The 14,452-nt window shown below is 47.6% G+C and overlaps 2 protein-coding genes, 1 non-coding gene and 1 pseudogene across 4 annotated transcripts in view; 2 read left to right on the forward strand and 2 right to left on the reverse strand.

Moving 5' to 3' along the window:
- The window catches only part of Nt5c2 (5'-nucleotidase, cytosolic II), a 129,959-nt gene extending 129,511 nt beyond the window's left edge, over positions 1-448 (reverse strand). Inside the window, exon 1 of one of the 2 annotated variants that reach the window (XM_006983327.4) lies at positions 27-448. In XM_006983327.4, the coding sequence (XP_006983389.2) occupies positions 27-85 (59 nt within the window). In that variant the 5' untranslated portion in view covers positions 86-448. The remainder of the gene's footprint in view (positions 1-26) is intronic. The other variant, XM_076563258.1, reaches the window with a different exon arrangement.
- Positions 84-10,492, forward strand: Ina (internexin neuronal intermediate filament protein alpha). Its single transcript, XM_006983326.4, has 3 exons — positions 84-1,148; positions 6,237-6,361; positions 8,543-10,492. The coding sequence occupies exons 1-3, from the start codon at positions 84-86 to the stop codon at positions 8,856-8,858; spliced, it is 1,506 nt and encodes a 501-aa protein (XP_006983388.1). The 3' UTR covers positions 8,859-10,492.
- LOC121826968 (U6 spliceosomal RNA) lies at positions 7,598-7,704 on the reverse strand. The gene has a single exon (XR_006069120.1). It is a non-coding gene; the product is annotated as a U6 spliceosomal RNA (small nuclear RNA).
- A 2,337-nt stretch (positions 10,493-12,829) lies between the features above and the next one.
- LOC102913415 (large ribosomal subunit protein eL34 pseudogene) lies at positions 12,830-13,212 on the forward strand (annotated as a pseudogene).
- The last annotated feature ends 1,240 nt before the right edge of the window (positions 13,213-14,452 follow it).

The raw sequence follows: 14,452 nt of genomic DNA on the forward strand, positions 1-14,452 counted from the left end.
CCCCGCCGCGCCCAGCCTTGCCGCACCTTCGCGTCCTCGCTAGGTCCCGCCGCAGCCGTGCGCCCGGCCCCGACCCCGGCACCATGAGCTTCGGATCAGAGCACTACCTGTGCTCCTCCTCCTCCTACCGCAAGGTGTTCGGGGACGGCTCGCGCCTGTCCACGCGCCTCTCCGGGCCGGGAGGCTCGGGCAGCTTCCGCTCGCAGTCGCTGTCCCGCAGCAATGTGGCCTCCACGGCCGCCTGCTCCTCGGCCTCGTCTCTCGGCCTGGGCCTGGCCTACCGCCGGCTGCCGGCGTCCGATGGGCTAGACCTGAGCCAGGCGGCGGCGCGCACCAACGAGTACAAGATCATCCGCACTAACGAGAAGGAGCAGCTGCAGGGCCTCAACGACCGCTTCGCCGTGTTCATCGAGAAGGTGCACCAGCTGGAGACGCAGAACCGCGCCCTCGAGGCCGAGCTGGCGGCGCTGCGCCAGCGCCACGCCGAGCCGTCGCGCGTCGGCGAGCTCTTCCAGCGCGAGCTGCGCGACCTGCGCGCGCAGCTGGAGGAGGCGAGCTCGGCGCGCGCGCAGGCCCTGCTGGAGCGGGACGGGCTGGCCGAGGAGGTGCAGCGGCTGCGGGCGCGCTGCGAGGAGGAGAGCCGCGGGCGCGAAGGCGCCGAGCGCGCCCTGAAGGCGCAGCAGCGCGACGTGGACGGCGCCACTCTGGCCCGCCTGGACCTGGAGAAGAAGGTGGAGTCGCTGCTCGACGAGCTGGCCTTCGTGCGCCAGGTGCACGACGAGGAGGTGGCCGAGCTCCTGGCCACGCTGCAGGCGTCGTCGCAGGCTGCCGCCGAGGTGGACGTGGCCGTGGCTAAGCCAGACCTGAGTTCGGCGCTGAGGGAGATCCGCGCCCAGTATGAGTCTCTGGCCGCCAAGAACCTGCAGTCGGCCGAGGAGTGGTACAAGTCCAAGTTCGCTAACTTGAACGAGCAGGCGGCGCGCAGCACCGAAGCCATCCGAGCCAGCCGAGAGGAGATCCACGAGTACCGGCGCCAGCTCCAGGCCCGTACCATTGAGATCGAGGGCCTGCGCGGGGCCAATGAGTCCCTGGAGAGGCAGATCTTGGAGCTGGAGGAGCGGCACAGCGCTGAGGTGGCCGGCTACCAGGTAAGGGCTGGGATGCTGCATAGGAAAGATTGCCCTGTCCTTTTCCGCCCATAGCTGCTCTCCCTGTAAAATGGGGACCTAAGGAAACCAGGAGAGGGGAAGGGAGGAGAGAGGAGTGTTGGCTGGAGGTGTTAGCAAACAAACAAACAAACAAACAAAAAATCACGATCCCATGCATGCAGCCAAAAAATGTGAACTGTATGTGCCCTGGAAGCTCTTCCAACCCCTTAATGTCTCCGCACTCTATTTTGGGTGATGGGGGAGTTTTAGGGACCGAACGCAAGTCTTCATGTATATGCTAGGCATATGCTGTAAAACGAACTACAATCCCCGCCCTAGTCTCCCGACTGAACTCTTCTAACAAAGAAGTCTTTAATTTTTTTGGAAGTCCAAAGCATCTAACCGTCCGTGCCTTCCTGTCATCAAGAGTATAAACACACTAGCAGAACAGTCCCAACCCCTCTGACCAGCCCAGAGGGGCAGGTGACAGCCTCCGTGTGGTCCGGTCCTTAAGTATCTGGTTTGTTTAGTTGGCTTTGAAAGGACTTTTCTGAGCCTTCGAGTTGATATTTATACGGTATGGTGTGCTTTACGTTTGGGAACTGGGCTCGTTTTCTTGAGTTTTGCTCTAAAAGGGAGTGAAAGCTGGCATAATTTAGCTCGTGACAACTGCCTTGCCCCACCCTTCCCGCGCCTCCCGAACCCGCGACGCGCACACACGCATGCACGCGCGCGGTTTCCTGGTCCATCTATTGACAGTTCTGACAGTTCCGCCTTGAGACTGCCTGGGCGCTGTCCGCGGTGCTGATCTCGAGTTCCTCCCGCCTCAGAAACGTCTCCTGCTTCATTGTTTCCAAACTGTCCCAGTTAGGAATCTCTGGGCCTCGAGGCAATTAACTGCTTCAATTTATTTATTTATTTAGTTCTATAATACAATCCGTCTTGGCTTCCCAAAGTCAAAGTTCATCTTGTCGACAGCATCAATTTTCGCCTCCATGGATGGCTTAGCACTTAACAAAAACCATTTAATCTGCCCCACAGCTGTGTGGTCTCACTTGAAAGGACCCATTACCTTAATATTTCTTCAGCTTAAGTGCATGTGGCAAATTACAGAGATGGTTTCTTTGTTATAGGCGACGGTTTTTTTTTTTCATCTTTCCCTTCTCTATAAGCTCTACGGAGGTAACGATTGGCTCTTCCTTCCCAACAAAGGCCACTGTGTCCTCAGTTTCACCACATTGGACATTTGGGGCTTGTGACTACAAAGGACACAGAGGAAGAAGACAGACAATGAAAATATAGAAAAAATACAAATTACATGGCTTAAGGACAAGGAACAATAAAAGCTCTTTTGAATAGAATGTCTATAATTCAGAAATTTCAAATTATTTTAGCTGGATTGAATTTTACATTTGATAAATTAATGTGTTGGGGGGACCTTACTAAAAATAGAACCAGGAAATGGCATATTTCAAAAGTACCATGTTAGTCAGAAGCTAAAGAATTTATTGATATGCAGGTATTTACTGTCCTTTGTGAATAACATCCTTTCATAAAGGGAAAAGGTCTGTTTGAAATATGTTTGGTTAGTCTGATATTACATTATTATTCAAATTAATATTCTTTTTTTTTGCTACAAAATCTGTAAGTTGAGCTTTTCAGCATGTCCAAGGTCCTGGATGATCTGAATCAATCACACTTAAGATTTCTTCTCTTCCAGAAGCCTCAAATGTTGGATTAGATAGTCTACACAAAGGGTAACTTACCCCCAAACTGCCGGCTGACTTGGGCTTTGCGCTGCCCTCTTTTTGCTGGTTCTAAGGGGTGGTGATGATGTTGTCTGGCTTCTTAGCCCTAATCCAGGCTTCCTGTGTTAGAAAACAGTAGGGTCTCCAGACATGGTCGAGGAAACAAAAGGTAAGAGAACCTGCAGGCTCTGAATGCTGTTCCCATCAGCGTTAGCCAGACAACAGAAAGCTATTTCCTGCCCCTTGGGAGCCAATGCTGGGGTGGGGCTCACGGCGTGGCCTGCCACCCCTGCTTGTTTCCCTGGCCCAGGTGGAAAGCCTCCTCCTGTGAAACCATTGTCTTCCTGCCCGTTACCCAGCCTCCCCTTTCACTGCGGTGGCAGTGGGAGGTGTCCTTTCCCTTCTGCTGCAGAGGCTCCTAGTGAGCACATTTTCCCTATGCACGCGTTCAGCCCTCTCAAAGACAAGAGAAAACGCCGATTAATGTCCTTTTCCCGGCCCCAGAGAGCTGACAGCCTATTTGAAGACAGAACGCTTGATATACTTTCCAAAGGACAAAGAGTGACTCGGGGTGACAGTGAGCACACAGAACAGGGCTGCTGCCGTGCAGGCCAGAGGCAGCCATGCTTCACCTAGAGGAACAAGGCATTCCTTTCGGTTCTGACAGAGGACTTTCTGGCCTCCACATAGATGGGGCACTACGGCTAGAATCTCAGGCCGAGGCCATCTCAGAGGGAACTGAATTTCAGACCTGTGCTGTGGAGTGTCTTAGAAAACCAAAGCTTTCCTTGAAAGACCTTGGTGGGCAGTCAAGATCACTGCCGGTTAATGCCCTCCAGGGAGGTATGCCAAGGCTACCCTCTTCTCCAATATGAGATTGGAGCCCAGCCTAATTAAATAGCAGGCTGGATCTGGCCCTCGGGAGACCAGAGGCAGCAGTGGCTACGTATAAATCTATAGCTTGATAGATCCATTTCTGAAATTAGGATTCAAGGCGGGAGGGGAAATCTCATTTTTTCAAAGCTGTTCCATCTGGTCTCCCTCTTCCCCCGCCCATCTCACCCTATGCTGTCACCTTGGCCACCACAATAGCTTCTTAATAGGGATAGATTTAAATCAGTGATCTAAACTCCACGGCACAGAGCAGCTTTTTAAAAGAGAGATTCTCTGACCAGTTCTGAAGAAATGGATTTTGTATTTCTTAGGTAGGGCCAGGAACATGCTTTTTATTCCATTTTGTAAGATGGGGTTTCCCTATGTAGCCTAAACTGGGATTGAATGTAAAGTCTTCTCCGTAGGCGTACCCCACCACACCCTGCTAGGAATGTGCATTTTCAATAAAAGTGTTTTATCATTTGTTGATTGTTCTCAGACTGACTGTGGGGTGTATTGACCTGAACCCCATTTTCTCATAAAATACGATGGCAGAGGGTGATGGAAGACAAGGGTAAAGCCAAGCCGGGGGTGAGAATAAGGACGTGGGTTCCTGTGGGCGACCACACATTAAAACCTCCTCCCCGTGCAACTGATTGTGCACAGCACTAGTTCTGTGTGGCCTGCACTCCGCCTTGCCTGGCTGAGGTCTCCCCTCTCCACCCCAAAGTAAGGACATGGGCACACGGTTTTTCCTTTTCTTCACTGCAGATGCTAGTGTGACCAGGCTTTGTCTTCTTCCCAACCTGCCTCCTTCCACCCCTGGGCCAGATGCTCAGCTGCTCCAGGAGAGATCCCAGCTGGAGCAGGGAGAGCCTCTTCTCCCCTGTTCTCCAAGCTAAGCCTGCAGCCGCTGCATGGTTGGGGGAGGGGGCAGACTGCAGCGTTCTGCTCACATTTCCCGCTGGAGGCCATCTTTGGAGGCCTTGTGGAGGGCGGCCAGACGGTCCAGTATGGGGAGGAGTGTACAAACAAAGAGACTGAGGCTTGGTGAGCCACCAGCAGCCAGCACTTCAGTCGGCTCGTTCTGGAAGGAGCTGGGTTCCACTTTTTGTCCACTCTGATCCGTAAAGTTGCCATGTGAGAGGTATAACATGCAAGGAACCCACACCTATCTAGAACTCAGCTCCCCAGCAGCCTCTTGTTCCAAAAACAGCTGGGAAATAAAAGCAGTTTTTAATAAATGATCGAATTAACCTGCTGATGAGGTGAACATCTACCTCTAAATCACACGTTGGGAAGTTGGCCCCACTGATGCTCAGCCTAACCACCCTTAACATGGTTCTCAAAAGAAACGATTCCTCATTTGGGTTTCAAGTCTGAGGAAGGATAAAGATGGGATACCACTAGAGCCAGGCACTGTCAAGGGTGCCTAGCACCCATCAGAACACTTTTCAGGACAAAGAAGAGCAATAAACTACAACATCAAGACAAACACTGCTCTTTGGAACCATTAGGGTAGAAATAAACACCCCAAATATATCTAAAAGATAACAGACATTGAAATCATAGAAAAATAACATCATTTTTACAACCTTGATTGCTGAGAAAGACTGTATGAGTTTCATGTCCTAATAATAAGTGGTATTTGCCACTTTAAAATGGTTTTATATAAATTATCATCTTGAAGGATGTTTGAAAGACAGCTCAGCAGGTAAAGGCACTTAGCACCAAGCCTGACAGCCTGAGTTGATACCTAGACTCTAAATTTATCCCTAAGACCTACCTGGCAGGAAGACAGAACCAACTCCCACAAGTTGTCCTCGGGTTCCACATATCCCTGGTGACATGTACATGCCCACACACATAAGCAAGTCAATCAATCAATCAATCAATCAATCAATAAATGTGCAAAAATTCAAAATTGTCATTTTTTAAAAAGCTGGTGCTTTGCGGAATATGCAGCCATCTATCCAACATTACATTTTTATTATATAATATGGCCGAAGAGATGGCCCAGAGGTTGAAGAGTGTGTGCTGATCATTTGGAGGACTTCAGTTCCTAGCACCTACATCAGGTGGCTCACAACTGCTTGTAACTGTAGCTCCAGAATCTCTCTTACCTCTGTGGGTACCTATAGTCACATTCACAGACATATAAACACACATACATATACACACACAGTCGAGGAAGGATCCGTGAAACCATGTGTCCCTTGGTAAAAGTTCCCAACCTTCAGTCTGCATTTAAATTTTTCAAGGGTCTTTAAGGGGGAAAATGCAAATGCTGAGTCCCTACCCCAGAGCAAATGAAACAAAACCTAGGCTGGACACAGATTGCTGTGCAGGTATTCTATCAGTTCCTTACAAGATTTTAATGTGTAATCAGGGTTGCGATCCTGCCTTGTGGAAATGTCAATGAATGTTTGCTACTTTGGTCTAAATACTTGGGATATGTACTTTCCAGGACAGCATTGGGCAGCTGGAGAATGACCTAAGGAACACCAAGAGTGAGATGGCTCGCCACCTTCGGGAATACCAGGACTTGCTCAATGTCAAGATGGCCCTTGACATTGAGATAGCGGCTTACAGGTACACAAAGGGGCACGTTCACCCTGCAGAGCACATGCTCATCAGGGGCAATGTTACTATGGAAGTGGTTCCATGTGGTCTGTTTCTGACCAGGGAGGGAGCATGGAGAGAGCATCCCTATCCAGTCCAGATATGCAGACCCTTCAGTCCCACCACTTGAATACATCCTCGCTTCACCTTGCTAGTCCCAGAGTATTCTACATACCTCTGCTGGGCTCTTAAAAGGTAACACAGGCTTCTAGAGGTCAAAATGAAGGTCTGTCAGACTCTAAGTTTAAAATAGGGGTTAGAATCTGTCATGGTGGTGCACACCTTTAATCCCAGCACGAGGGAAGCAGAGGCAGGCTGATCTCTGTGAGTTTGGGACCAGCCTGGTCTGCAGAGTGAGTTCCAGGACAGCCAACGCTGTTACACAAAGAAACTCTGTCTTCAAAAACAAAACAATGAAAATAGGGGTTGGGGCTCGAAAGATGGCCCAGTGGTTAAGAGCACAAACTGCTCTTACAGAGGACCTGGGTTTGATTCTCAGCACCCACATCAGGTGGCTCACAACTGCCTATAACTTGCTCCAGGGGAATCCGATGCCTCTGGCTTCCCCCAGACATTTGCACTTGCTTAAACACACTCACCACTACACACAATTAAAAGTAATAAAAATGAATCTTTAAAAAATAAAAATATAGCCAGGCGGTTGTGGTGCATGCCTTTAATCCCAGCATTCTAGAGGCAGAGGCAAGTGGATCTCTGTGAGTTCGAGGCCAGCCTGGCTTACAGAGCAAGTTCTAGGACAGTCAGAGCTACACAGAGAAACTCTGTCTCGAGAAAACAAACCAAAACAAACAAACAAAAAAAGTGTATTAAACAGAAAGTGATCCAAGTTGAAAATGATCCAAGCTGAGGTTTTCTCTTAGATACTTGTTCAAGTCACAACTGAAGTGAACACTTACCTTTTTATTATAAAAGGTAACTACAAGTACAGTTTTTTGATATACTATAACTTACTCAAAGTCATGAAGAAATGGTAACCCTCAGGTTCAACCTCAGATCAGTGTGGACTTTTTTTGTTTCTTTGTTTTGTTTTTCAAGACAAGGTTTCTCTGTGTAACAGCCCTGGCTGTCCAGGAACTCGCTCTGTAGACCAGCCTGGCCTCAAACTCACAGAGATCCACCTGTTTCTGCCTCCTAAATGCTGGGATTAAAGGCGTGCACAACCACCACCCAGCAGTGTGGACATTTTTTTATATGGAACACTTCATGAATTTGTATGGTATCTTTGTGCCAGGGCCATGGTAGCGTTCTCTATATCATTCCAATTTTAGTATATGTGCTACTGAAGCCAACACATTTTTTTCTCCTTTCCACTATGTACAGCACCTACTTCAAGATAAGGGTATCTTGAGTTGATTTTTAGAAAAAGAATAATTAAAAACTATTCGAGTTAAAAGCCAGACGTGGTGGTACACACCTGTAATCCCAGGTGAAGTAGGACAGTAAGGAGTTAAAGGCCAGCCTCAGCTACATACCAAGGCCAACCAGGGCTATATGGGATCCTATCTCCAAAAACAAAAGAACAGATAAAGAAGCAATAGCAAAACCCTACTAGAGTTATGAAAAACAAGATAAGAGAGCCATCTGATCTGTACTGTCTGGTCCAGGCTGAGTGGAGACTGGTGCCTGAAGTTGTGTCTAAGTGATGATTCTTTCACTCCCTTCAGACCTTCCTTCACACATGGAAAGGGCACAGATCTCAAGTGTGGGCTAGACTAGGCAGTTAGTTTCCTGCTCCTCTGTGGACTTCTCACTTCCTTTCCCCTTTACAGTTAAGGTGTTAATTAGGGAAATTACTTCTCTCCAGAGCTTTGTGGACTCTAATTGCCCAAAATGGGTGTCTAATGTAGCCGAGGGACGGTTTTATTTTCCTGCAGGAAAACAGCTTGTGAATGGGATAGGTTTCCTTTGACAATACTTTAAACAACATTGATATTGGAGGGGGCAGAGAGAGAGAGAGAATCCATACATGGGCATACTAATCTCAAGCTCCATGCAGTATTCCTGGCCTCAGGCTCACAGAGAAACTGCAGTGTTCTTTGGAGTCTCTAAAATGAAAAAGGAATGGAGGGTTAAGTTCTTTAAACAGTTCCTAGCCTGGCTCCTGAGAGCTTCTCTCTGTTGAACTTACAGGAAGCTGCTGGAAGGCGAAGAGACGAGGTTCAGCACCAGCGCGTTGAGCATTTCAGGCCTGAATCCACTTCCCAATCCCAGTTACCTGCTCCCTCCCAGAATCCTTAGTTCTGCAACCCCCAAAGCCTCATCCACTGGGCTGTCACTTAAAAAGGAGGAGGAAGAGGAGGAAGAAGGGGCTTCTAAGGACGCCTCTAAGAAGACATCCAAGATATCGGAAAGTTTTGAAGAAACATTGGAGGAAACGGTAATATCTACGAAGAAAACCGAGAAGTCAAATATAGAAGAAAGCACCATTTCGAGCCAAAAAATGTAATCCCATTGCTTAAAAAAAAAGTTAATGCCTACGAGGGAATGCACTTGACTTACTCCGCCGCTTACTTCCGAACCACACCGCCTATCACCGCTATAGAATGTCTTTAAGGCTGCAATGTCATATTTAACACTGCATCCTTGCTGTCTCCAGTAGGAAAGGCACCCACGGACGGGGCAAACGGCATTCCTGGAGCAGTAAGAGGAGTTCTCCAAGAACACAGCTTTCTCCCCCACAGCGCGGGCTTCATAGTGACAGGTGACTCAGGTGCAGAGGAAGGTGCTAATTCTGGTCATCACTCGCTGTGAGCTGCAGTTACCACCTATGTTTATCCACTGTACCCCGCCAGTACCCAGTATAGAACCTTCCTGTAGATGCCTAAAAACATAAAGTCACTGCCGAGGACAAACCAGTGGTCCAGACACCATTACCCCATTCCACTCTGACAGAGCTCAGTCATAAAGGATAGGTGTTTCTCTCACGGGCACATTTCTTCCTCTCCTCGCAAGTCCATATTTCCTTTTCTCCCACCCACCCAAGAGGAGGGAAGACAGGCTAGTGTAGTATTTCCCCCCAAACAGACCTCCCTCCCTTTAACACTCTCTGCTGGGTGGGTAAGGTTAGATGCATGTTGACCATTCTGTGATTTGTGTAATGACTTATCCCTGCCCATTATGCCCTTTCAAATCTGTAGCTTAAAAAAAGAAAAAGATAACAATGGCAGTGATTCATTTTAAGGATGTTCCTAAAAAATAAAAAAGATCTCTAGATTTTAGGCTTTCAGCTTGTCCAAATCCACTTAATTAGAAGGGAAAAAAAAACTACCTTAAATGATGTAGCTTTTCACTTTAACTTTAGAAACACAGTGATAGTTATCCTACGCTGTGGTTAAGCCAACCTTAGACTTAGTAGCGTAAATACAGGAAGTGAGTACGTCTCTGAATGGAAAGACCAAGGTCTCCTCTGTGTTGGTTTCTGTGTAGTGGTATAGAATTAGCTTTCTCATACCCCTGCCCTAGAATCTAGTCCCCTTCCCATTATCTAGGTTCTCAAGAGGCCTTGCTTTTTAAGAGTGCTACATATAGGATATTTTATCACCAGACACAATGCTACTGCCCAAAAGTGAAAAAAATAAACACTTCTGGTCAATCAACACCACCAGCAAATATTAAAAAAAAAAAATCTCTTCTCTCAGAGCCTTTCCCCAACAGTGTCGCATGGCTGCAGTGGGTGTCACTCCCCCAGGAGAGGCAGAAACGTTCAGAGTTCAGCGGGGTGTGCACACTCCTCCCCCATCCAAGGAGGCAGGCTGGAAAGTCAGCTCCTCGTGCACCCAACTGCGGCATCCACGTGTCCTGTCTGCCTCGTGTGCCAAAGCTGAGGCAGGGTTTGCCCTGTCTCTCTCTGCTCACCTCCACCAGAGCTACAGAACTGTGCTCTGTCCCCACCCACGTCATCTCCAGCTGTGCTGATAAGGACATGATACTTCCACTGAGCTCCCATCCTCGCACGTGCTTCAGTAGTTCAAGGACCTGAACAGACACCCTCCTTTCTCTGACCATCCCCTGTTGACCCCCGACACTTACTGTAAGACGTTAGTTAATATAAGAAATTAAAGGTCACTAATCCTACCAACATGGTTTGTGTTCTGTGGTTTCTATTGGTTCCCTGAGGAAAGCATCATTTACTCACAGGTTTCCTGGCCCTGACTACTTTTTTATATTGTTTTTGATGAGTTGCCACTAATCACCTGGGCCCAGAGTGAAGGACAGACAGTGCCTACTACATTCTGCAATGTGAGCATAATGGTGAAAGCCTGGAATCCCAGCACTCGGGAGGCTGAGGTAGAAGTGTGTGTTTGAGGTCAGCCTAGGCTACATCCTGATACCCAGTCTCAAAAACAAGAAGGCTGGGGAGATAGCTTGGTTGGCCAAAGTATTTGCCTTTCAAGCATGAGGACCAGAGTCTGGTCCCAGAATATATGTGTGCGTGTGTGTGTGTGTGTGTGTGTGTGTGTGTGTGTGTGTGTGTGTGTATTTTAATTTCAGGGCTGAGGACCGAACCCAGGGCCTTGTGCTCGCTAGGCAAGCACTCTACCACTGAGCTACATCCCCAACCCCCAGAATCCCTATATTAAAAAAAAAAAAAAAGCCAGGCCAGGCCAGGCATTAGTGGCACACATTTTTTTTTTTTTTTTTTTTCGAGACAGGGTTTCTCTGTGTAGCTTTGGAGCCTATCCTGAAACTCACTCTGTAGCCCAGATTGGCCTTGAACTGGCCTCCCTAGTGCTAGGATTAAAGGTATGCACCACCACCACCACCACCACCCAGCATGGTGGCACACATCTTTAATCCCAGCACTCAGGAGACAGAGGAAGGTGGATCTCTGAGTTCGAGGCCACCTTGGTCTACAAAGAGAGTTCCAGGACAGTCAGAGCTGTTACATAGTTAAACCCTGTCTCAAAAAAACAAACAAAAAGATTTATGTGGTATGTGTGTATGCCCATGTATGCATGTATGGAGGCCAGAGGTCCATGCCAGATCTCTTCCCCTATTCCTGCCACCTTATTTTTGGAAAAAAGGATCTCTCACTAAACCTGATCACTCATTTATCTACATTAGCTGGCCAGCAAGCTGCTACAATCTTGCTGTCTCTGCCTCCCCACACTGGGGTTACAGATATATGCCACCAAACCTGGCTTTTCTTACATGGGTGCTTGGGTCCTCATATTTGAGTAGCAAACCCTTGACCCACTGAGCCAATTCTTCCAACCCTCCCTGCATCTTAAGACATTTATCTGTTAATGCCTACTTAGTGTCATAAGTGTCAAACACCATACTAGACAATAAACAGAATCATCTCATTAAATCTCACACACACACCCATTTTATGAGCCAGGTAGCAGAGCCTCACAATGGCAGATTTCAGCCTGGATCCTTGTAGGATGTCACACAGTAAGTGGCTGAGCTAAGATTTAGGTCTTCCTATCCCACCCTATAATGCTGGCTTCTCTTCCCAGTGAGCATGGTGGCACAAGCCTACAACTCCAGAGCTTACGAGGCAGCGGCAGTTCTGCCAAAGAGAATAGAAATCTTTTTAAAGCTTCTTTTTCTCTGCAAGTTTCGCAGACGCTTCCCCTGCCCAGAAACCTTGGCAGTACCAAGTCCCATGGGCACGCTGCTCTGGGTGCAGACTTCCTCAGCTTCTGCCTTCCTGCGGGGCTGTAAGGCAGTGCAAGCTCAAAACGGGTACTGGGTCACCACTGTGTGGCGGCACATTCCTGCAGTTCCAGCAGATGTAGACATGGGAGCATCAAGAGGGACTGTCTCAGCTGATGCTCTATTGCTGTGAAGAGACACTATGACCAAGCCAGCTCTTAAAAAAGAAAGCCCTTAATTAAAGGCTGGCTCTCAGTTTCAGAGGTTTAGTCCATTATCAACTCATGGTGGGAAGCATGTCGATACAGGTAGACATGTTGCTGGAGAAGTGGCTGAGAGCTACATCCTGATCCAAGACTAAGACTCCGGGCTTGGTATGGGCTTTTGAAACCTCAAAGCATACCCTCAGTGATACACTTCTTCCAATAAGGCCACACCTCCTAATCCTTTCTAATAGTGCCACTCCCTGGTGACCAAGGATTCAAATCTTGAGCCTATGGGGCCATTCTTATTCAAACCACCATAGCTACTTAGCAAGCTTGAGGCCAGCCTGGGCTACAAAAGACCCCATCTCAACAACAACAATAAAAAATAAAGAAGAAACTTGGCTCTAATCTAAGCAACAACAACAATAAAAAATAAAGAAGAAACTTGGCTCTAATCTAAGCGTGGGTGGTATATACTTATAATCCCAGCATTTGGGAGGCTGAGAGTGGAAGATTTCAAGTTCAAGGCCAGACTGAGCTACACAGACAAATCTTATCTCAAATTAAAAAAAAAAAAAAAAAAAAAAAAAGCTCTTCCGGGGACGGTGCTTAGAGGCACTCAGAATGGTCCAGCGTTTGACATACCATCGTAGGCTTTCCTACAACACAGCCTCTAACAAAACTAGGCTGTCTCGAACCCCTGGCAACAGGATTGTTTACCTTTATACCAAGAGGTTGGAAAAGCACCTAAATCCGCATGTGGTGTGTGCCCAGGCAGGCTTCGAGGGGTTCGTGCTGTGAGACCGAAAGTCCTTATGAGGTTGTCTAAGACCAAAAAGCATGTCAGCAGGGTCTACGGTGGGTCCCTGTGTGCCAAGTGTGTCCGAGACAGGATCAAGCGGGCTTTCCTTATCGAGGAGCAGAAAATTGTTGTGAAGGTGTTGAAGGCACAAGCACAGACTCAGAAATCGAAATAAATATGCAGCTTTTTTAAATAATTGAAAAAAAAAAAAAAAGCAGTACTGAGAACAAACCAGGGCTCTGGACCCGTTGACCATGGATGGCTTCTTTTTTCTTCTAAAACACTAGATAGCTGTGGATGGGATTTCCCTACTAAAACTAAAGTGAGGGCAAGCAGGATTGCTTACAGCTTTGCAAAAGGAATGTTACCTTTCCATCACCCAAAGGAATGTTACCTTTCCATCACCCAAAGGAATGTTACCTTTCCATCACCCGCCCAGAGGAAAGAAGGGTTACAAAAAAAAAGACACATCTTCAAGGGATAATAAATCCAGACTGCTAATCTATTGTACTGCCATGGCCAAAGTGGGTATAAGAGCTAAGCAATTATCTGGAAGCAGAGTTCAAATTAGCTCCAAAATTAGTCACAAATAGTCATGGGGATAAAGTCCTAGATGTTACCTGGGAGCTCAAGCAGAAGGCTGGAACCACTGCTGCTGGCATTAAAGGCAATCACGAAACGGTGTTTTAAATGTATTTAAAAAAACAAAACAAAACAAAAAAACAGCGGGGCGGTGGTGGTGCACACCTTTAATCCCAGCACTCGGGAGGCAGAGCCAGGTGGATCTCTGTGAGTTCGAGGCCAGCCTGTGCTACCAAGTGAGTCCCAGGAAAGGTGCAAAGCTACACAGAGAAACCCTGTCTCAAAAAACCAAAAAAAAAAAAAAAAAAAAAAAAAACCACTGGAGAGGTAGGATGTGGCTCCGGGGAAGAGCACTTGCTGAAAATGCACAAGGCTCTGATGAAAGGGAGGAAGAGGGAAGAAAGAGGGAGGGAGGGGATCTATTGGAACAGAGAATAGATGGTAGCTCCCAGGGTGAGAGCGAGAACAATGGACAGTAACTAGTCAGTTGCTACAGGGTTTCATTTTGAGGAAAATGTTTTGGAATTAGGGAGGATGCAGCTGTATACCCTTGTAAGCACACCAAATCTCTCGGGTTTTTAAGACAGCGGCCCCTATGTAGTACAAGCAGCCAAATTCAGACTCCTTCTGCTCAAACTTCCCGAGTACTGGAATTATAGGCATGTACCACCACATCTAGCTTCTGAATCATTTACTCTAAAATGATTTAAGCCAGACATGGTGGCGCACGCCTTTAATCCCTGATTCGGGAGGCAGAGCAGGCAGATCTCTGAGTTTGAGGCCAGTCTGATCTACACAGTCTGATCCACAGATCTGTCTCAAATAAATAAAACGAGTTATTGTATTTTT

Source organism: Peromyscus maniculatus, chromosome 1 (genome assembly GCF_049852395.1).
Source record: "Peromyscus maniculatus bairdii isolate BWxNUB_F1_BW_parent chromosome 1, HU_Pman_BW_mat_3.1, whole genome shotgun sequence".
In the NCBI taxonomy this organism is placed as follows: Eukaryota; Metazoa; Chordata; class Mammalia; order Rodentia; family Cricetidae; genus Peromyscus; species Peromyscus maniculatus.

Coding starts and splice junctions, on each gene's coding strand:
- Ina (XM_006983326.4), top strand. CDS start 84: ATGAGCTTCGGATCAGAGCACTACCTGTGCTCCTCCTCCTCCTACCGC. Junction 1,149..6,236: donor CTGAGGTGGCCGGCTACCAG/GTAAGGGCTGGG, acceptor TGTACTTTCCAG/GACAGCATTGGGCAGCTGGA. Junction 6,362..8,542: donor ATTGAGATAGCGGCTTACAG/GTACACAAAGGG, acceptor TTGAACTTACAG/GAAGCTGCTGGAAGGCGAAG.